Source organism: Dromaius novaehollandiae, chromosome 10 (assembly GCF_036370855.1).
Source record: "Dromaius novaehollandiae isolate bDroNov1 chromosome 10, bDroNov1.hap1, whole genome shotgun sequence".
Classification (NCBI taxonomy): Eukaryota; Metazoa; Chordata; class Aves; order Casuariiformes; family Dromaiidae; genus Dromaius; species Dromaius novaehollandiae.
This window is the reverse complement of record NC_088107.1, coordinates 17,186,036-17,208,289: the sequence shown is the minus strand read 5'-3', so window position 1 is coordinate 17,208,289 and position 22,254 is coordinate 17,186,036. Positions and strand designations below refer to the sequence as shown.

Below are 22,254 nucleotides of genomic sequence, written 5' to 3'. Positions count from 1 at the left end.
TCGGTCTGCTTTCGTAGGGCCCGGGCTCGAGCTCAGTGGAGTGCTGGAGCTGGGAGGCTCTAAGAGCTGTTGGGAAGGGATTTCTGCGCTTAATTAAAATGGCTCTTCTTCTGGGAGAAAGTCGAAGAAGCAAGTCTCAGACCTGGGAAGAGTGTGTATACAGTTATCTTACAGAAATAAGCAGGTGGAAAACTCCAGTCCCTCGGCATGCACTGGAATTGCCAGGCGTAGGCTTTGGCACGAAGATGCTGGCTTGCTCTATTGCTAACCTTCCACGTGAAGCCCCCTTAGGCCACGGGACTATCTAGTTGAAATCTCGTTTTGGATATGTGCAACAAGGGCTTACGGCAGCACATGAGAGTAAACCTCCTGGGGAAGCGCGCTGCGGTGCTGTTACGTGTTTCCTCCTCTGCCGGGGCTGGGCCACGTCCCCGCTCCCCTATCGCACGCCGAGGGGCTTCTCTGGATAACGCTGGTCGCTGGCCAGGGGCCACCATTAAATTCCCCGTGGAAGTGGCTCTTTCACCACTTGGGTGTGGACAGAGATTGCAGCTATGTGGGCTGCTTGTTCGTTTGAGACTGCTGTATCCAAAGGACCGTGTTTGATAGCTGTTGTGTGTTAATTGGCTGCTAGTATTTCTAATACATGGGAATAAAAGTATTATTTATATCAGAGGAACAAATGGCAGGAGGCAAAGAAAATAATTCTTCCTGCCTGCCTTAGGATCAGGACCAAGAGCTGTCTCAGTCCTTCCGACAGGTCGGTTAGCCCTTTACGTGGCCCGATGGCGCGGGCCCCCGTGGGGCGAGCGGGCGCTGCGCTCCCGGGGGAGCCGGTCTGCCGGGGCTGCGCTCGCCTCGTAGGCGGCCCTTCCTGTGCAGCGCCTGGCCCCTCGCCTGCTCCCGTCGCTGCCGTGCCCAGCAAGTGCGGTGCGGCTCGGCGCTCCCCTGACTCGTCCTCACCCCCAGCCTCCCTCCCCCGCCCGCTGACGGGCTCCTGGCGTGCCCGGCCCGGCCCCTCGGCGCTGCTGCCGCCCCTGGGAGGCCAGCCCGGCGGCTGGGGTCTGGCCGCTGCCCTTCGCCGCGTCCTGCCCGTGGTGAGGGAAAGGTTTCCTGGTGTGAAGGACTCCCGTGTACTGGACCTTACTCATTTGTGTGAGGTATATTTAATAAAAATAAGCAAATCAAACACCTGTAATTAGGGTTACTGACTCCATAACATGCAGCAGAAAGTACATCTAAGCTTGAGACTATTTAATCTCAAAAGCCTAGCAGGTGGGGTAGACGAGCATGTCTTCACTGAAGACACAGAAATGTAGCTGCTTGTAAAACCACTGGGGAACTAGGTGCATAAACTGTTACTTATACTTCTAAAACTCTTTACTTGAAAGTTTGCGTGTGTGTGTGTGTTTTTAAACAGGAAGCCGGTGGGAGAGCTCCCAAGGAAACAGATACTGGTGATAAGAACAACATGAGTCAGGCATGTCCTCAGAGATGCTTGATATTTAAGAGGATCTACACAAGTCTAAGGAACTACCCATTAAAATAATTATTAAAATTGCATTCAACTGCTAAACGTGAGCTAAGAGTGGCAGGAAGTTCCGGGTCTCGGCCCCGGCTCGCGGGCCGTGCCATGCCGGCAGCGCAGGGCGGCTGTGAGCCCCCCGCGGCTCCGCTCCCCGGTCGCCTGCCCCGAGGGAAGGCCCTCGCGGGAGGCCGCGCGTGGCTGGCGGGGAGCGGCGCCGAAGCAGGCTGCTGCGGCGGGACGGTGGTAGGTAGGTAGGTATCTCCTTAGCCAGCTTCCTTGTTGAAAAAACTGAACATGAATGGTTTAAGCGAAAGCGTGTGCTTCTAGAAGCTGTTTTGATACTTTGTTCAGCAACCTCACCTCTAAATGAGAGGAGTGTTTTGTTTGGCCTCCCTCAGACAGGAGCGGCAGTCTCGTGGTGACTCGCTGCACTCGTGCCTGCGCAGGAAGCGGGAAGGAGTTTCTTGTTGCCAGCGCAGAACCCCTCACTGAATCACCTTCGTCAGCTGAGCCTGAGTCTGACCAGCTCCCTGCTGTCATCCGTGTCTAATTTAAGCATCGAAGCCACGTTCAAGTCTGAACAAGGCAGCCTGCTGTCGTTGCCAAAACATGGCATCTCCGTTCTGGCAAGTGCTCTTAACACTCGAGACTTTGCGTCTTTCGTGCTCGTGTCTTACTGTGCTACGCCCTGCTGCCAGGGGTCCGATCCTGCGCCCGGGGCGATCCGCTCTTTGCAGCTGGATGTTGCACTGCATCGGTGAGGCTTTAAATTCTAGGCAGTTCACCCGTGCTTGCTGTTATTTTTAGTGACTTATGTCTTCCTGTGCTTTGAGTTGTATCTTACTAATAGCAGGAACACAGAAAGACGGAAATTAGGACGACTTTATCAGTAATACGCTTGCAGTGCCAAGCGGGAGTCATGAATTTGTCTGCTCTTGTTTTGTTCTTTTCCTTCTGCCCGGAAGGGTACAAGTCTGTGCAGTGCCTCTGCGCTTCCAGACTGGCTTTGCTCTGCCTCCTTCACCCTGCGGTGTTCCCAGCTTCGTAAAGACGTACACAGTTTATTTGAATTTCTTGTAACAAGTGCTGCCAGCATTTTTAAAGTCATATAATATTCTTGGATTACAACCCCTATGCACTCTAATCACTATTTTGGTATGCAGTTACTGGGGAGTTTGGTTTTAAAAAAACAAAGACAAAGATTTGCGTAAGCGTTGTAAATATCTAGAGTTAGCACTGTTGTTGGGCTTTGAGCTGTTGTGCTGCTTCTGGCATGACCTGAACAGCTTTTGATCACCTAGTTTTTGACTGCCTTAACTGCAGATGTTCTGGGATGTGAACTGGAAAATATTCCATTTGCCAGGTGAAAGCAATCTTGAAGAGCCACATTGAAGGAGTACTCTTTCATAGACCTAATCTTAAAGGACATTTCCCAGTAATCCAAAGTGCGTACCCTTGGTCTGAATTGTGAAATCGTTTTACAGTAGCTTTTTCTGATAAAGCCAAGGGAAATGAACCGTGCATGTACTTCCTCCATGTGTCTTGGTATTGGCACTTACAAAATCCTATCCGAATATAGATCGGGAGAGCCGAGGTTTTTGAAAGCTCTAGTGATACAGGACTAGTTCATCTAGAGGACAGACCAATTGGTGGAATCTACCATTGGATTTAGACCCTTGTATCATATTTGTATCTGTAACTCTTATGTTGATTCTTGATGCTATAGTTTAATTTTATGGAAGCAGGTTATGGACCACACACAGTACTTCTGTTGAAACTTCTGACATCATTCCTACCACAGTCAATTAAAATTCTGGATACTGTGAAACTATTCTGACATATTACAGTGTATGATTTTATTACATAGAGCTCCTATTCCACATACCATTTAATATCCTGCTGAAACTGTTCTCAAGTAAACTTCTTGTTCCTGAACTCTGAATTGCTTTCATCCACAAAAAGATATTTGACTTTACGAATTAAAATGCAGACTTAGTCCCACTAAGTCCAGAATTACTTCAGCTTACTTCTTTCCACTTAAAATTGTGCCTTGTGCTCAGCCATGTTTCCAGGGCTTGGTACTGTTTTTCTGGCAGACTCCAAAGCCCTTTTCAGTGCTTTCCCCCCAGCTTTAAATATACACTGGAAGCTACTATATTGGTCAATAATTGCTAGATTCAGCAAACCAAAGACTCCTACAAAAAACATTCTGATCTCTGCACTGGAAAAATCAAAATAACTTTCTCAGGGCAAGGCAATTCAAATGTGCCCTCAGTTTCTGAAGGTATCGTGGCTGTTTTATGTGTAACCTGCAAGACTTGAACAGACTGGCATAGGGTGACTTTTTTGCAGTCAATCGGTGATGGTGATGAGGAAGGGGAAGCATGGACCTGGTGGTATCTACAGAGCAGCTGCTTAAAGCTGCTGAGGTGCTTATGGCCAGAGCACTAAAAATGCGTGCATTGGGTCCAAGCTGAGCCTGAACTGTCTCCATGCAGTGAGCCTTTCACCGGCTCTGCAACGGCTGTTGGCTTGGCAAAGCGTCTCTTCCCCTCCTAGCAGATAGGGCTTGTGTGAGGAGGATGGTTTCTGCTTCCAGCGAGGTGACGGGGACTCAGTGTGTCCTGCGGGTTTGTGATGGTGGCTGCTGTTATGTTCTGCTTATCAGCTGTGGAAGGCAGAGTCCCCTTGGTGACAACTGCTCCGAGTGCCCGGAGGACCCAACTCCCACGTTAGTTCTGTTGTTGATCCTGGCTCTCAGGAATGGAGCATCAGCAAATACTTGCTGCTCATAACAGCTGGAGTTGCAGTCAGTTACACTGACTGTGCCATTTGTGGTGGGCGCTTTTTTTTTTCTTTTTTTTTGGGGGGGGGGGGGAAGTGGAGTTAGGCTTCACATTTAGGAGGAGGAAGAGAAATCCAGTGTTGTTCTGTGGCAAAATGGAGATTGATGCGACCTCCCCTACTCCCATGGAGATCTGATTCAGCATTTGGCCCTTAATAAACAAACACTTGAGTTCCACTTAAACTAGAGCTCTATTGGGGGAGGGAAAATGACTTCATTGTAGGAGAGGTCCACTGCTTTTGTTTTTTGGCCACGTTACGCTTGCTTTCTGTCTCTGTGTTGGGTTGTAACCACAGAGTTCCAGATGTGATGACTTTCAGATGAGAGAGGCTGGGGATGTGCCTGGAGCAGAGCAGGGGAAATCACTGGAGTGCCCGAGCAGTGCAAGAGCACCTGACAGCGCGAGAGCATCCAGTGCGTGGACCTCGGGGCGAACGTTGGGTTTCCTGAAGTCTGAACAACTGCTTCCAGTAATTAAAACATTAGCCTGGGTTCTTCAACAGCTTCTAGATATTTGTCTACAGCTGTCACTGTTGTCTTACAGCACTGCATAATAACTTGCACCTACAAAGCAGTAGAGGACTGGATTCAGTGTGGTGGAGAAAATAACTTGCTCAATTTGATACTTGCTTTAAATAGCAGTTAAATCGGCTTATATGATGCTCTGTAGTTGATAAAACAGTTGGTACAACTGGCATGGTTCTGCTTGTGGCAAATGAAAGTACATACAATAATGAAGGAGATGAAATTATTCTAGTTTAAAGCTATCTTCAAACAGTTTATATTCTCTACAGAACTTACTGTAGTTTTCATTGACCTTGACCTCCATCCCAGGAATATATGTTAATGAAGTGCATGAACCTTTTGAGGCTACAAAGTGGTTAAATTTGAAGCACCATATAGAAGTAGAGAATAGTATGGTTCCATTGACAGACAGATTTAATTTTAAAAGAATTACTGACCTTAAATGTCAGTTACCCAGCTGACTTCTTCCGAAGTCTTAAAGCTGCTCCCATGAATACTACCTTTTAAAGCTTTTCTAGTGGTAAAGGGAAATTCTAGTTCCAGAGCTCTTAATGCCTGAAATACTGGCACACCCAGTCCGCAGGGACCTGATCTCAATATGCAGAATAAGTTCATGACCAGCAGTGGTTTCTTCCTGTAGCTTACTTTGTATTTTTATCTTTGATTCACTCTAAGAACGCATGGGAGGAAACAGCAGGACACTGGCCACTCATTGCCATATTTGGTATGATTCTAGACAAAATGAACACCCCTGTCCACTGAAAAGAGGTGATACCGTGTTTTTGGAAAATGTAGCCTTCCTGGAACCAGGAGTTATTCTTGACAGGGTCACATCAGGCATGTTTTCTTTGTAGCTGCGTATGATGCAGTCTTCTACACGGAGTTATAGTGATGCTAAGCAGTCAAGTAGCACTAATGGAGTTAGTAAAATAGAGCAAGATAAACACTTTTGCATCTTTGCAATATGATATCTTGTATCACTGTATGCTACAAGTATTTGTTCTACAGCGGTGAATGCATTGATCTGTGCATTAAAAGCTGTGTATTTTAAGTTACATTCTACAAGAGTAGAATTGAAGTTAGTGGAAGCATCGAAGTACTTCTAGCAAAGTAAGTGTTCAGCCTTTACTCGCTGATAGCAGAAGGAGTGAAGAGAGTGTACGCTTCAGTTGCATCTCTCCGCTTGTTCCTTTTTCTCTTTTCTTGAGACCTGTACTTGGATGGGCTCATGTTATGGTGTGTTACCCTGGTACAGATTTTGGGAGGGGACCCAAGCCCTAAGCTGGGTTTCTTGGGCACTAATAAAGAAAGCCATATTTAAAAAGAAGCGAATACAGTATTATTCAGAAGAAAGCATTGTAATCCTAGAAACACATACTCCCTGCTAATGACACTTTTACCTGCTCCCACATATCTTAGTCATAAAAATTCCAATTATTTCTGTGAGAGCAGATTTTGATCTTTACTTTTGGAGTCCTGAGCTTGACCTCCTCGTGTTTTTAATAAGTATTGCAGTCTCTGCTTAGACTAACTAAAATTCAGTTGTATAAAGTGTCAGACTGACTGCCTAGTATCAAGCTGTTGCGGATGCGTTCTCAAGAGGACTAGCTAATTCCACTCCTGGAGAAGAAAGGGACGTCTCGGGGTGGGGGAACCCTGAAGGTCCCTCCCGGAACAGCAGACCACAGTACAATTTTCTCCCTGAACCCAGTTTTGATGACAGGATCAGTTTATAGAGGTATCAAACAACTTTTTTCCAATCCCGAAAGTCTTTGTGGGCAGGAACCGTGGAGTGTTTATTCTGAAAACAGACTTAATTATGTGAAAAAGACAAGTGCTGAAGCAAGGCTATTTGGGCAATGTTGCCGGTACAGCCTGTACTCCTGAGCTGCATAGGCAGGTATTTCATGAACCTCATAGTCATTAATGATGTTCTGGTGAGTCTGTTCTGAAAGCAGTGGTTTGAACGTAATGGAGAGAAGTATGTTGTCACCATGATTAATGAATTATGAATAACTATATAGTCTGACACACCTTGAGTGCTCCCCTGCTGACATGAGGGTTTTTTTTTTTTTTTTTCTGGTTCAGATAATCTCTTAATGACATGGGCTGATGCATTTTTGTGCATGAGTCCATTAGGTAGCTTGTTGCTTGTGCCTTTTCCAGTACATGGATCTGTCCTCAGCATATAATACATTTAAAATTCAACGAGCCAGCAGGCATGCTCTCCTGATGCGCGGCAGGATTTTCCTTTGGGCTGAGACCAGCGAGCTCAGAACAGCAGCACCGTGCACAGCCTGCGCTCGCGGCTCTGCCCGCCGAGCAGCCCTCGTGCCTGCGGGTGGGGGGCCGGCAGCAGCTGCAGGCTGACGCTGCTGTGTGCGCTGGGGGGGGTGGTTGTGTGGTGGTTTTGGTTTTTTTGGGGTTTTTTTGTTTTGTTTTTTTTGTTAGCTTATATATAATTAGTTATTGGAGAAAGAAGCTTTTGATGTGTTTTTTCTGCATGGATTTATCTCTACCTCATTCTCTGCATCAAAACAGGTGCCAGTACTTCATAGGCACCTAATAGGCACTTTGTCAACACCTTTTGTCGTTCACTGAACGCTGCGTCAGACGTGCCCCTTGGCCTGAGCCTTCAGCAGCTGCAGCTCTGCGCGCCCTGGCTCCTCCGGGTTCGGTAGCCTCTTCCCGGAGACGCCTTGGCTGGTTTTCCCTTTTGTAGGATGTTCTTCACAAGCAAATAGAAGGGTTGCCGGCCTGAGGTCTATGTGGGAAAAGAGGCAAAAGGTACAAGGCTACCCAGAGAAATGTGGAATTCCTCCAGCCCTGCCGTGCACCCATCGAAAGCGCTCTTCCTCGTGTGTACGCATCAGGCTTGTGGCTGGCTGGAGTCCAGCGGGGGACTGGAAGGGACGGAGCAAGTCGGGCTACTTCAGTCAGTGTGACCGTAACCTGCTTCTTACGGTTTGTACTGGATCTCTGGTACTCGAGAGCCACTCAATCACCCATAAATACAGTGGAAAAGAGACTTCAGCCAAAAATACCACTGGTAACTCCCTGCTTCTAGAACGCACTTCAGGCCTCGGGGATCTCCTCCCGGTCTGCTCTTCAGTACGTGGCAGGAAAGAAGGTCACTAATGGGGGTGTTCAAAAGGGGTGCTGTCAAGGAGCTAAGGTCCCAAAGCTGGCTTTTGAGAGGCCCAGTCTTTCAAGAAAATAAATATAATATGAGGAATACAATTAGATGTTAAAGTTAGAACTTAAGGCAATTGTTTTTTCCCAGGGCTCTAAGAGGGGTTTTGTCCGTCTGCCGTTGCAGACCTGCAGTAGTAGGCTAACTATAAAGTACTGTTCCTGTTGCTGCGCGCTCATTATTTGAGTGCAGGTGTACAAACAGGAAAAAAAACAAAAGGGAAGCTAATATCACTGCTGATTGCCAAAACAAGGCACCGATTCAGTAGCTAAAATTATGTTCAAGCTGGGGACAGGATACGGTGAACAATGAAGGATGTTTTTAAGTCCCACAGCTAAGCGTGTCCTTGTAGGGGTTGTTGTGCGTTTGCTCTGAGCCAATTGAAACTCTGGCAGCGGGTGGGAGAAATCCACCTCGCTAAGGTGAGCCATTTCCTTTTTTGGCATAATATCTTCATGGAGCTAACAGTTATTAAACATTGTCATCTTTGCCGTTCTGAGGACTTGGAAATAACTTTTTACCCAGTTTCCGATCTTAAGTGCATCTTTCAGGTCAAAATTATGGCAAATCAGCATATGAAAGAATCATAACTAGCAGGTGGGGGAATATTTTCTATTTCCATCTACTCTAGTTGTAGCTGTATTAAACATCCTATTTTCCCCTGGATTCCTGTTCCTGTGTTCCTGTCTCGCTAAATGGCAGTACGAGAGCTTGCCTGGGAAGCGCCAGGGCCGCGCGGCGGTGCGGGGCCCCAGGCCTCGCGCTCGCTGTGGACATCGCTGCTGCTCCGGTCTGGTTTAATAAGGAAGAGCCGGGGGATGTGTGTAGCAGGCATATTCCTAATAGCTGCTAGAGCCCCTGCGTTGTGGAGCCCTGTTGAGAGCCTAAGTAAACTACTGTGCGCGAAAGGGCTGGCACCCTGTGCCCATTGTGACAACTGGCTTATCCAGACCACGTCGTGCCTCCTGTTTTGGGCAACAGGACTTGGTTTGCGATAGACTGAATGACAGCTCTTACTCTCTCAAATAAGAAAGAATAAGGAGTTTAAGAGGGGATGGCAGAGAGGCCTGGATGGGAGGGGTGGTGTGAGCCCGGTCTGATCTAGGCGAGCGCTCCCAATCCCCATGAGAAGCTCTGCTCCTTCGGTTCCACCGTAATTCCTTACCCGCCTACGTCCAGGCCTTCAGCATTGCTGAGGAAACTGGCTCAGTCTCGCACCTTTCTCCTGTGCGAGGTTAGAACCAGAACTTAGGCTCCTCCTCGCTCCCAGCGACCTGCCGCCTGCCCTGGCCGTACGCGGCCTGCACGTGGGGGGGCCCCCCAAGGTGCCCCGTGCCCTCGGCCCCCACGAGCTGCCTCCCACAGCCGCAGCGGCACCCGGCGCGGAGCGGCCCTGGGCAGAGCCCCTGCCTGCCGCGGGGCGTCCCGAGGCCTTGCCCCCCTTCCCTGCGCTTCTGGCACGAGCTCCGGGTCGCTCTCAAATGTTAGCGTACTAGTATGTGATGTGACGCGATGTGCCAGTTACACGTTTACCGGTTGTCATCGTAGACAGGAAAATGCTCCCGAGTTTAACCTTGCCCAGGCAATAGCTCTGAAGTGGCGTGCGAAAACACTGAACCGTTCTTCTGGTCCCTCTTACAATGTGCAGTTCTCTATGTTAATGTATACTAAAGGCAAGTTTACAATAAAACACTTTTCACGGAGGCAAGGAAGTCCTATTTTGTTTTTTGCAGTAAGGTGGTAGAGATGCAAATGGATGTGCAGATGGTATCTCTGTTCATGTACCTGCTTATACAAGTCAGTCGTGTTACTACTTGGTCGGTGTGCGTACTGAAGCAGACAGCTTCAACAGCGGGTGAAAAACGATTTTTCATCTTTGTAGTGCTTCTTACAGCAGCTGCTACAGGGCGTTGGAGCCTTCTTAAAAGTAGTGCAGTGAAATATATACGCTGTGCAATTTGTATAGTAGCACTAAGTTGGCAAAACACCGCTGATAATAAATCTCTAAGAGGAATCTATGGAGTAGTTAGTGTTAGATATCAGCTGCGCTCCGCGTACCGTAGGTGTGTGTCAAAAGAAGATGCGGGAAGCCCTTTCCTTCCTGCCGTCCCGGCGCAGGAGCCTGTGACTGTACGGTTTCAACTGCAGAGTATCTTTTCAAGTGGCTGTCAGTACTACACCTAAAAGCGATAGACTTGCTTTAGGACGTGAGTGCAGAGCTAACACATCTCTTCTTGCAAGATGTTCCAAGGCTCCTTTAATCCCCACAAGTGGCTGAAACCTCTCTGACATGTTCTGCGAGGTTTTTCCCTTTGGTGGTAGCCTGTTGCTGCACCAGTGGGCCATCACTGACTCAGAGCATCAGTGACTGGGTTACTAGTATCACTATCTGCAGAGTCCTGGACTTCCCTAGCTGCTCTCCCATGCAAATACTGAGGAAGCCAAACTTTGCTTAATGTTATGAGATCTGACAGGAGCAAACCCCAAAGCAGGATAGCTGCAGGCTGCCTCCTGCGCTTGCTTATTGTGAGTAAAGTGGAAACTAAATGGTTCTGGCAGTCAGGCACTGCACAAGGAGTGTGCAGAAGTACATCTGCATATCTGATGGCTCATTTCTTTAATCTACAGGCTTTTAAGAGGCTTTTGTATTAACTGAATGAGGTATGCTTAGCCACACAACATAGGTATTCATACTTACGGTTGTTTGCATTAACGTTTTGTGGGGAAGGGAAAAGGCACAGGCAGAGGGTTTGGATGGTTGAGGGTTGCATGCCTGGTGTGTGCCTGTTTGCCCTAGGGCTTCACTAGGTGATAAGTAGAGCTCTGCTCACTAAAGGGGCCTTGTAGAAAACACAAGTCTTCCTCAGTTACTACACTTCAAATAAAGCGAAGAGTGTAGTGGCTTCAGCAGGGGTTTTGAGAGTAAGGGTGGGAATCCCAAACCTTCATCTCCAAATGCTCACCCTTGCAGCCTCGCATCCCACCTCGTTTGCTGGGACAGTTAGTCCATTCTGTAACTCACGCCTTTCAGCTTCTTTTCCATCGTATGCTTGAATGGATGTTTTAGTTGTGTGGCAGGATAGGTTGGAGCACGCTGCTCTCCGGTGACCTTGAGGAGGTACGTGGTCCACCCCAGATGAGCGCCACTGCTCTATCCAGCAGCGTTAGAAGCGGGGAGGGAGGGAGGGGAATGATTTTTGACCTGTGTGCTATCCCTCGATATCAGTCCTGGTCTACAGCTGTTTCTAAGTGCTAGAGTAATATAAGGAAATAACGTGTTACATATTTAATTTAGTGAAAAAGCTGCTAGGTTTTAACTGAAGTGAAACCAGTAGAGATCTGAAAGTATGCAGTGAGATTTTCTGGTACTGCATATAAAACTTAAACATTGAATAGGGAATTGTAAAGCGAACTAGGTTCATCTACATATTTCAAGATTTATTTTTAACTAGATGACGTACTCTAGTGCATATAGGTTTTCAGATAATGTCTCTGCATTTAAATGCAATACAACCTACAGAAGAGGCATTTTATATTGTTATAAATGGCTTAGAAATTCCACTGAAAAACACTTTCTGCTAGTTTATTCCCTTTTCATTAGAAAAAACTAAACCAAAGAAATCTCTGTTCCTGAGGCTTTTTCCTTAGTTCACATGGAAAGTTCTCAAACAGCTTTTGTTAATTGCATGAATTAAAGATGGGGTGAGTCTGAGATACAAAAAAGTGAGATTATCACAATAGTAACATAGCAACGATTTTCAAGGGTGCTCAGTTGTTGGAGTTGTCATCTGTCTTCAGTTTGTGTAATGAATTATTCTGTACATCCTACAAGTTAAAATTCTGTGCGATGCTGTGTTTTTTCGGTATCCGTCTCCCTTGCTGTGAAGGGCTGCCTCGGGGCGGTTTAAGGATCCAAGTCCGCGAGCAGAGGAACAGCTGTCCTTCCTTGCACGGTGCTGCGGACTGAAGTTTTCAGCTAGTTGGTTCTCTGAAATGTGCAGATAAAAACATGGTCTGTGAACTATGTGCTCCTTTCTTGGAAGGACAGTTGATCTTTAAACGTGGATCGGCTGCGTCGGGATTGTCCGTCTTTCCCGCTCCGCGGGAGCAGCCAGTTGGGACGGGCCCGGCGGTGCCGCTCCGAAGCCCAGGGAGGCCGGCTGGGCATCAGCAAAGCCGAGCGGGGAGCATGTATAACTGGCAAAGTATGTTGACAAGCTATTACAAATACCTGGATATTTCATGGTTCTTTGTTAATGCTTCTAATTATGAACACATAATTAAAAATTATGTTTTCAAAGCCTTAAATGCATTTAATAATTTTAGCTTTTGAATTATCCATGTTTGAGTTTGTTTAGATATTATTTATGCCACCAAAGAACCTCAAGCATCTGATTAAAAGACTTACCAGGCACGTTCCTTTATTCACAAAACACTGCTCTTGTTAATACCATTTAGACACAAATGTCATCTTGGCAAAATCTCTGCTATGTTCATGTGAAGGCTGGTGCTGTGGCTGGCCTCAGTGCTGCATCATGAGAGCCATCCAGATCTTTTTTTCTCTTCTGTGTTTTTTCATATTCCATGAAAAAAATGTTCCAAATGCATCTTTTTCATTTTCTTTTTTTTTTCCCTAGTCTGACCTTTTCCTTTTAGTAAAGGCCCTTTTCTTTGTTTTCAGGTTTGTATGGATGCTGTGGTCAAGTATGAACAGCCTGAGTACAAAATGGGCTGGGCTGGAGTTTTCCGTATTAGGTTTATTCAGAGGCAAAAGTAGTGGCGAGGCTAAGCTTTCTCCTTCCAAAAGTCTTCAGTGTCACCAGTATTTTAAAAGCTGATACCCAGGCACTGAACTCTATTGCTGAGCACTTGTCTCTGGTGTTGTGGGGCATTTACTGGTCCGTTGGGAGCAAGCGGCAACAACAGGCAGGCGATGAGTTCCTGAGTAATTCTGCCAGTGGCATTGCTCCTAGGACAGTGGCCTACTGGTCTGTGACCTGGGCCGTCTGGTGCTTTAGTCATGTAAATAATAGTGTTGGAATACGTTTGATATCTCCAGACAAGCCGAACTATCAAATGTGTCATCTCTGTCCTTTGAAAGCTTTCAGAGCGTTGGCTGCTTCAGACTGTGCTGGAGTGATGGTTCCCATAGCATCAAGTGGGCTGGGAAGAGCTCAGTCTTATTGTAAATCATTGTCACACAGTAACTGAGGCTGTCGGTGCCGGGGAATTGTTTGGGATTACAAATAAAAAATAAAAAAAACCCTCACCTGAGGTTGCTAGACAGGATTTTCCTGGTAAATTCGTAACTGAATCTTTTTTTTAAAGAAAGAAAATAGATTTTTATGAAAGCACTCTGACAAATGTAGAAACATACGCTGCATCAGTGCATTGGCATCCCCTCACATGCCTTCAGACATCATGGGTCAAAGCTCCGGCAGTTATAGCACTACCTTAGTTTTTACAGCCTAAGAATCTCACGTAATCATATATTGCCAGGTTATTTTGGGAAAACACCAAATACTATGCAGTAGTTGTGGCCTGCAGGGAACTGCAGTATTTTTGTGGCTGTTCCTAACTTTTCGAAGTAGCAGAAGGATGAAATAAAAATCTGGTCTGTTGGTTAAGCAGCGCTCAGATCTGTCTGCTCTCGAACCCCTCTCGAGAAGCAGATGAGTTGCAGACAGCTGCCGTTGCAGAAAGCGACGGTCAGCTGAGACGGGAGTGAGGATTGCTCACGGGGAAAGAGGAACAAAGCCTGGGAGCTGGGTGAGAGGAGGGTCAGGTTTCTCTCTGTGGCAGTCGGAAGATGAAATAAAGGAGCTTTGTCCCTTCCAGTGCCCGAGATGCAAGCCCTGGGGATGAGCCTGCAGGTGTAGGGTCACCCACAGGGTAATACAGCGTATTGAACACTTAGAGCCAGCACCAGGAAAGTGCCAATACTTGCTTCTCAAGAAGTTGCTCCCAGGTCTTGCTCATGGGATGCTCTCCAACACGTAGCATTTTTTTTCCTCTGTCTCTAGTTCTTAGTCGAGGCTACAGGTATCTCTCAATGTTTCTAGCTCAGGTATGAGGAAGGCAAAGAAACTGGTGTGGAAGAAGTGTATTCGAAGGGTTTGTCACAGTTCATGGCAGCCCTGTGCAGGATCAATGGAAATAACAGAGTTTAACTCTCATGGGTACCTATTAACCAAATACCGCTGTTGTCCGTCTGCATGCCTCACTTGTATGGTGGAGATGCACAGCCGAGGGGCACCCGGCTGCAAGGGACCTGGTGGGGGCTCTGGGTGCAGCTACGCGTGTTGCGTTTGGGTGACGTCTTCAGCGCGTCACTTGAAATTGTGTGCTTTCCGCAAGGCAGAGTCAAAGGCAGCATCTGTGGCGCAGTTGAAAGACCCAAGGCAGTCCTGTGGCTCTGATGGGGTCATGAGGAATATGTTGCTTAGCAAGCTGCCATGTAAGCTTTTTGAGCCAAAATTTTATTTTAAAAGGACCACAAACCATGGCTTAAATATAGAGCTTGCAAGAAGAAGGTGAAGTTGTCTCATAAGGGCTTTCAATGGAGTGCAATGAGCTGTAGCAGCTGAAAATAAAGCAGATGCTGCTAATCTGCCGTACCCGAGTTGTGCAGGGATGGGAGGGAAGAAGCTGTCTTTTCTGAATCGCAGTGCTAAGCTTGTATGAAAAGTTGATATTATAAACAGAGTTTTGCAGTAGTTCAGTGCTGTATGAAACTCAACTGGTTTTAGTTTGTAGTTAAAATGAATTTTTTAGTTCTTGTGGGTTTGTATCCTTATAATTTTGACTCAAAGCTCTGAGTTTGAGTAAGCCCCAAAAGTGAAAGCAATATATGTCGCAGGCATTAAAGTGCAACTTGGTTTCATGTCAAAGCCTGCAAGCCAAAGTCTTCAGCCACAGTTTAACACCTGAAATTTGTTTCTGGTTTTCTCAAGTTGCAAACCTCAGAAAAGGAACTGGTGATTTGACTCATTTCACCTGTTCTGAGTTTTCATTATGGAGTTTTGAGTTCAGTTAAGGTAAAAGCTAACTAGCCTTCTGCTTTAGGGGTAAAATGCTAACCTATTTTACTGTTAAGGAATCTGAACAAGTAGGTGATTAATAGTGTTTCAAGTTATACAACAGAAGAGTTTTTGAAGACTTAAAGGGGTGATGTGCAAGGCGGTAGAGATGCAGATGGCGATGAAGAGGGGAACCTACTGTACAGTGTGAAATCATACTCAGTACAGATTTGCATCACAGTTGTAATATTAAATTTGGGGGGGATCATTTATTGGGTTTGGGCTTCAGTTTTTGAATACTTGCATCATTTCAGTATACTTGAGTGTTTAAATGGAACAAACTTTTACTTAAATGAGGTGCCTTCAAAAAGGCAAATGCTAATAACTCTTTGGCGGGAAGTCAGTCAGACACACAGGTGGAAGATTAAAGGGGAAAGAAAATACAGCATCATACTGCTCCAGTTCAGAGATTCCTTTAAATAAAACTTGAATAATATATCTGCAATGGTGTGCAGCAGTTTTTCTTCAAAGCTGATACTTAACCCTCCACTCAGTTTCCCTTTAACAGAAATAGTTTGAAACCTATGTCTATTTATCATGCTGATACCGAATTTCAGGGCGTAACAGACATTCAAATTTGGTATTTTGCATTTTCTCCAACGCTGGTGATAGTCGCTGGCTTTGTGAAGCAGCACGCTGTTTGAAGTCTTTTAAGCCTACCGGAGTGCATTCAGAGCTCGTTAGGCTGCCGTCGCTGCCCGAAACGTAATTATGCCAATACAACATCTGTGAGACTGCGTCTAGTATGTATCCTGATAGTGTTGGTTTCCTATAGCAGACATATGAAGAAAGCTGATTTACAAATGAAATCGTTTGTCAGCACATGTGGTAAAAACCTTTCAGCTATAAATATAGCCAGCTGTCTAAATTAGCTTTCCGTTAGTTTTCTTGTTCCACTAATGAATCTGAATGCTAAATATTTACAATAAACATTCTAAGATATAAAAAACAAGCTGGGGGGGATCACTTTCTGTGCTAAAAGTTTGCCTTTGTAGACAAATATTAACGATCGCTTTACTCGTTAGGTGAAATTCTGCCCGCGATTGTTCTACCGAAGACTTTGCAGCTGCAGGGATCATTGTATGGTTGCAGCTTACATGATAACCATAAAACCCCAGTCTGCTACCTGTTACAAAAAGCTATATTAAAATCTTTTGGAGCAGACACTTCCCTAGCGTGATTCGGTTAATAACCGTGGTGTTCCACTAGAGCGAACTCCTCGTGTTCCCAGTGCATTTCCATACGTTCATCCCCTTTGGGGATATTAGCTTCACTGGCAAGATGCTGTGAACTGTCTGTCGCTAGACACTTAGCCAGTAGAGATCACAGGTAGTCATTTTTAGCTTTATTTTGCTGGGTGCCTTATGCGATTATTAGGGAAATGTGAAAGTCTAGGGGAGCAGTGATACGAGCTTAATACAAGTTACAGTAAATCTTTTGACGCGTGGGATCTGACATGAAAAAGATACGATAGCCCTAAATTTTAAGCAGGCTGTTTCTCAGAAAAATGTTGAAATAGCATTCTCTAATGTTGGCTATTATTACAGTATCTTTCTAGTCAATGACGTAAATGAAGACAAACATTCCTTTAATGAAAATAAGCTGTGATCTTCTGTAAAAGCTGAAATATGTGCTCTATTTCTTTGCTGTGGAGTTGCTCTCCAAGCTGCCCCTGCTGCAGAGCTGGACTCAAATCAAAACTGTTTTAGGAAATTGGTACAATGGCAAATATAACTTTCCTTGTAAGAGTAACGTAAGTAGTAGTGTCGCTTTCTTCAATGCGCGAGTGGGCTGAGTACAGAGAGGGAAGGAACCCTCTTCAGTGAGCCGATTGCTTGTGAGCTGTGCAGCTGAAGTGAGTTTCCTTCACTCTTTCTAGTAGAAGTTTTCAGCTGATGCTTGTGGAGGAGGAGGTTGTTGAACCCCTCTAGGCTGTAGGCGCTCCGGCTGTGACCTGCCTGCCCTGGCACAGTGTAGCTTGTTTGTGCATCGTACCCTGCGCAGCTGAGGCTGCCGCTGCTCTCACCCTGTGCTCTGCAGCCGAAAGAGCTCTCCGTTCCCGGGATGGTTAGCCGTGCTCCTTCCCTGCCTGCCTGAGGACCTGGAGCGGTCTGGGAGCTGCGTGGGTCTGACGAGCGTTCCTGCCGCAGGGCGAGGCAGGAGGCGGCTGTCGGGCTGGCCAGGGCGCCTGCTTCCCGGGGGGACTGTGGGCGCCGGGGAGCCCCCGAGCACCAGGAAGCACGTGCTGCTCAGCTTTGGCGTGGTGGGGCCACCACCGACCCCTGCGCCAGGAGCAGACGCTCGGCCCTTCTGCAGCTCTGGCCTGATCTGCAGCGCTGCTGAGCCAGGGAAGGGGCAGCCACGTGAGGCAGCAGGCGTGTGAGATCTGACCTGTGCTACTTTTCCTAATACCTTGCTTTCTGCTGCTTTTCAATTAAAAATGACTTTTGGGGAGTTGATGTGAACTTGCAGGATTTGGTCCTTTGGCAAAATATGTGTATAACTTCTGAAGCAGAACGCTCAAAGCATTTCTTTTGTGTATTTATGTAATAATTAAGCAAAGAAGTATTTGTTTACTGAAATAAATATTAAGGCTGCATTGTTTTAAAGAGTTAAAACAATAAAGGTTTAATCAGCGTATTAAAGGAGGGATAACCGGTGCATCAAATGGACTCTCCACCCTAATCTCCGAATCTGACTGCTCTGCTTCAGGCGCACGCTCTGAATGCCACGGACCCGGGCCTTCGCGCCAGCGCCCGCGGCCGGTGAGCAGGGAGGTGCCGCGGTGCCGGGGCCCGCGCCGTGCGTGGCCCTCGCTCGGCCGCCCGTGCGCCGCGGCAAGCAGCGAGCGGCCCGTGCGCCGGCCTCCCCCCGCCAGGGCGAGGCGCTGCCCCTGCCCTGCAGAGCGCGCTGCGGGGGCGGGGAGGGCGGCGCGCCCGCCTCTCGGCTAGCTGTGCGGCCTTTCCCGGCGCCCCCACCTCCCGGTTGCAGGCTGGGTGCCGCAGGACGGCGGGGCGTGGGGCTCCCCCGCGCCGCGTCACCTCTGGGGTGGGGAGGCACCACCTACACAGCCCTGGCCATGGAGAACCTCACGCGGCTGCTTAGTCCGAGGCGAGGCCGGACTGCTGCAGCGGGGCTCGTAGGAGCGGAGAGCCCTGGCAAAGCGCGGACGAGCTGCGGGGGTGCCCGCACGTTCTGCAGCCGGGAGGTTGGCCAAGGAGCTGGAAACGCTCCTTGTGGCAGGGCACCGCCCTGGGGCGACCCGGCGCGGTCGCCTCGCCCCGCTCCCGGGGCTGCGCGGGCAGGAGGCAGGCCCGTCCCAGGCAGCTGAACGCTGTAGCGGCGCGGGGGCGTCGCCCCGGGACCCTCTCGGAAGGGGCTGCTGGAGGAGGAGGAGGGGCGGGGGAAGGGGCTGCTGGAGGAGGAGGAGGAGGAGGAGCGGGGGAAGGGGCTGCTGGAGGAGGAGGAGGAGGAGGGGCGGGGGAAGGGGCTGCTGGAGGAGGAGGAGGGGCGGGGGAAGGGGCTGCTGGAGGAGGAGGAGGGGCGGGGGAAGGGGCTGCTGGAGGAGGAGGAGGAGGGGCGGGGGAAGGGGCTGCTGGAGGAGGAGGAGGGGCGGGGGAAGGGGCTGCTGGAGGAGGAGGAGGAGGGGCGGGGGAAGGGGCTGCTGGAGGAGGAGGAGGGGCGGGGGAAGGGGCTGCTGGAGGAGGAGGAGGAGCGGGGGAAGGGGCTGCTGGAGGAGGAGGAGGAGCGGGGGAAGGGGCTGCTGGAGGAGGAGGAGGAGGAGCGGGGGAAGGGGCTGCTGGAGGAGGAGGAGGGGCGGGGGAAGGGGCTGCTGGAGGAGGAGGAGGGGCGGGGGAAGGGGCTGCTGGAGGAGGAGGGGCGGGGGAAGGGGCTGCTGGAGGAGGAGGAGGAGCGGGGGAAGGGGCTGCTGGAGGAGGAGGAGGGGCGGGGGAAGGGGCTGCTGGAGGAGGAGGAGGAGGGGCGGGGGAAGGGGCTGCTGGAGGAGGAGGAGGGGCGGGGGAAGGGGCTGCTGGAGGAGGAGGAGGGGCGGGGGAAGGGGCTGCTGGAGGAGGAGGAGGGGCGGGGGAAGGGGCTGCTGGAGGAGGAGGAGGGGCGGGGGAAGGGGCTGCTGGAGGAGGAGGAGGGGCGGGGGAAGGGGCTGCTGGAGGAGGAGGAGGAGGAGGGGCGGGGGAAGGGGCTGCTGGAGGAGGAGGAGGGGCGGGGGAAGGGGCTGCTGGAGGAGGAGGAGGAGGAGGGGCGGGGGAAGGGGCTGCTGGAGGAGGAGGAGGAGGAGGGGCGGGGGAAGGGGCTGCTGGAGGAGGAGGAGGAGGAGGGGCGGGGGAAGGGGCTGCTGGAGGAGGAGGAGGAGCGGGGGAAGGGGCTGCTGGAGGAGGAGGAGGAGGGGCGGGGGAAGGGGCTGCTGGAGGAGGAGGAGGGGCGGGGGAAGGGGCTGCTGGAGGAGGAGGAGGAGGAGGGGCGGGGGAAGGGGCTGCTGGAGGAGGAGGAGGAGGGGCGGGGGAAGGGGCTGCTGGAGGAGGAGGAGGGGCGGGGGAAGGGGCTGCTGGAGGAGGAGGAGGAGGGGCGGGGGAAGGGGCTGCTGGAGGAGGAGGAGGAGCGGGGGAAGGGGCTGCTGGAGGAGGAGGAGGAGGGGCGGGGGAAGGGGCTGCTGGAGGAGGAGGAGGAGGGGCGGGGGAAGGGGCTGCTGGAGGAGGAGGAGGAGGGGCGGGGGAAGGGGCTGCTGGAGGAGGAGGAGGAGCGGGGGAAGGGGCTGCTGGAGGAGGAGGAGGAGCGGGGGAAGGGGCTGCTGGAGGAGGAGGGGCGGGGGAAGGGGCTGCTGGAGGAGGAGGAGGAGCGGGGGAAGGGGCTGCTGGAGGAGGAGGAGGAGGGGCGGGGGAAGGGGCTGCTGGAGGAGGAGGAGGAGGAGGGGCGGGGGAAGGGGCTGCTGGAGGAGGAGGAGGGGCGGGGGAAGGGGCTGCTGGAGGAGGAGGAGGGGCGGGGGAAGGGGCTGCTGGAGGAGGAGGAGGAGGAGGGGCGGGGGAAGGGGCTGCTGGAGGAGGAGGAGGGGCGGGGGAAGGGGCTGCTGGAGGAGGAGGAGGAGGGGCGGGGGAAGGGGCTGCTGGAGGAGGAGGAGGAGGAGGGGCGGGGGAAGGGGCTGCTGGAGGAGGAGGAGGGGCGGGGGAAGGGGCTGCTGGAGGAGGAGGAGGAGGAGGGGCGGGGGAAGGGGCTGCTGGAGGAGGAGGAGGGGCGGGGGAAGGGGCTGCTGGAGGAGGAGGAGGGGCGGGGGAAGGGGCTGCTGGAGGAGGAGGAGGGGCGGGGGAAGGGGCTGCTGGAGGAGGAGGAGGGGCGGGGGAAGGGGCTGCTGGAGGAGGAGGAGGGGCGGGGGAAGGGGCTGCTGGAGGAGGAGGAGGAGGGGCGGGGGAAGGGGCTGCTGGAGGAGGAGGAGGAGGAGGGGCGGGGGAAGGGGCTGCTGGAGGAGGAGGAGGGGCGGGGGAAGGGGCTGCTGGAGGAGGAGGAGGGGCGGGGGAAGGGGCTGCTGGAGGAGGAGGAGGAGGGGCGGGGGAAGGGGCTGCTGGAGGAGGAGGAGGAGGAGGGGCGGGGGAAGGGGCTGCTGGAGGAGGAGGAGGGGCGGGGGAAGGGGCTGCTGGAGGAGGAGGAGGGGCGGGGGAAGGGGCTGCTGGAGGAGGAGGAGGGGCGGGGGAAGGGGCTGCTGGAGGAGGAGGAGGAGGGGCGGGGGAAGGGGCTGCTGGAGGAGGAGGAGGGGCGGGGGAAGGGGCTGCTGGAGGAGGAGCCGGGCAGCTGCCGCGGTTTCGGCGTGAGCGCTGTGACCGGTCGTGCTTTTCCTTAGCCCAGGCTGCCGCAGTCGTGTGACTACAGCAGGCTCTCCCTTTTGAACAGAAAACCTTATATTCCCTTCGGTTTGTAAATAAGTCTGCAGAAGATGACTGTATTATACCTAAAAGCTCCCGAAAGCAAAAGGCACAAGTAAGGAGCCCCAACCATGTTTTTAAAGGTGATTTTTAATCCAACTGTTATTCTGGGGGGTGATTTGGTTCACGTGCTTATTTTATAAATCAACCTTTCAGTTTTTCCGGTATTGGTATATACTCTACTCAACTAGGTAAAGCAGTTAGCATAAAAATATTTAACTTGTTATTTTCTTAATTGAAAACAGCAATAATAAAAAAAGTTCCATACCAGTTTCTGCATTCTGTCCTTGCTGTTACATTAACAGTCCGTGAGCCATCTGTGAGATATGAGGACAAATAAGCCCAAAGAAATTGTAGTTATTAATAATTTAGTGAAAAATAATATAATTTCATAGGGGGGAAGTATCATATTCCTTATTATTGCTGGAGTGTGTTAATATGTCATATTGAAATTAAATTGGTTTGTATCCAAAGGTCTTACGTATGTGAGCCAAAAAAATAAATAATAATAAAAATAAGTAGTAGGTTTGGGGTGATAGGTGAGTACGGGTGTGTTCATAGGCAGTGTGCTCATGAGTTAATGAAACGGGCATGTTGGGACTTAGGAGTCTATTTTTTAGTTAAACCTCTAAGCAGAAATCAACCATGTACTGAAGATGTTTCAGTAACTTAGCTGATTTCTTTACAGACTTTGATAGGATAGTTTTGCTTTTTTTAAATGTATTTTTTAGCTTATCCTGTCATCCTGTAACTTGCATATCAAGGTTGGCACACTGTATTACAAATGCATTTTTTAAGAAGAACTTTGTTCATTGGGCTGGATAGTACACTGAATCGCAGCTGCGTTTTTCGGATCAGAGTTCAGTGCTCAGCAACCTTAAAGAAGCCATGTAAAGGTAAAATATAAGATTAAAATGCATAGAAAGGATTGAAAAAAACCCTAAAGTTGTTATAATGCAGTTACAATTCATCCTTCTCTAGAACGTAAATTGAACAGTTTTGAAAACAGCAGAGATGAAGGCAATCTTGGGCCGAGCAGCAAAGGCCGTTGCAGGGTTAGAAAGGCTGTCACAAATAGCAGTTTGGTAGCAGTATAATTTGTGCAACCTCCTCCCCTCCATGGGTTATTCCGGCAGGGTTAAAGCGGGCTGGGAATT

At 49.9% G+C, this 22,254-nt stretch overlaps 1 protein-coding gene across 3 annotated transcripts in view; it reads left to right on the top strand.

Moving 5' to 3' along the window:
* Positions 1-22,254, top strand: part of MYO1E (myosin IE) — a 100,203-nt gene that overhangs the window by 5,732 nt on the left and 72,217 nt on the right. Inside the window, exon 1 of one of the 3 annotated variants that reach the window (XM_026113345.2) lies at positions 21,032-21,180. The exons of the other annotated variants lie outside the window; for them this stretch is intronic. Within the exon in view, the coding sequence (XP_025969130.1) occupies positions 21,169-21,180 (12 nt within the window). The 5' untranslated portion in view covers positions 21,032-21,168. Of the gene's footprint in view, positions 1-21,031; positions 21,181-22,254 lie in introns of those variants that run through there. 3 annotated transcript variants of the gene reach the window in all.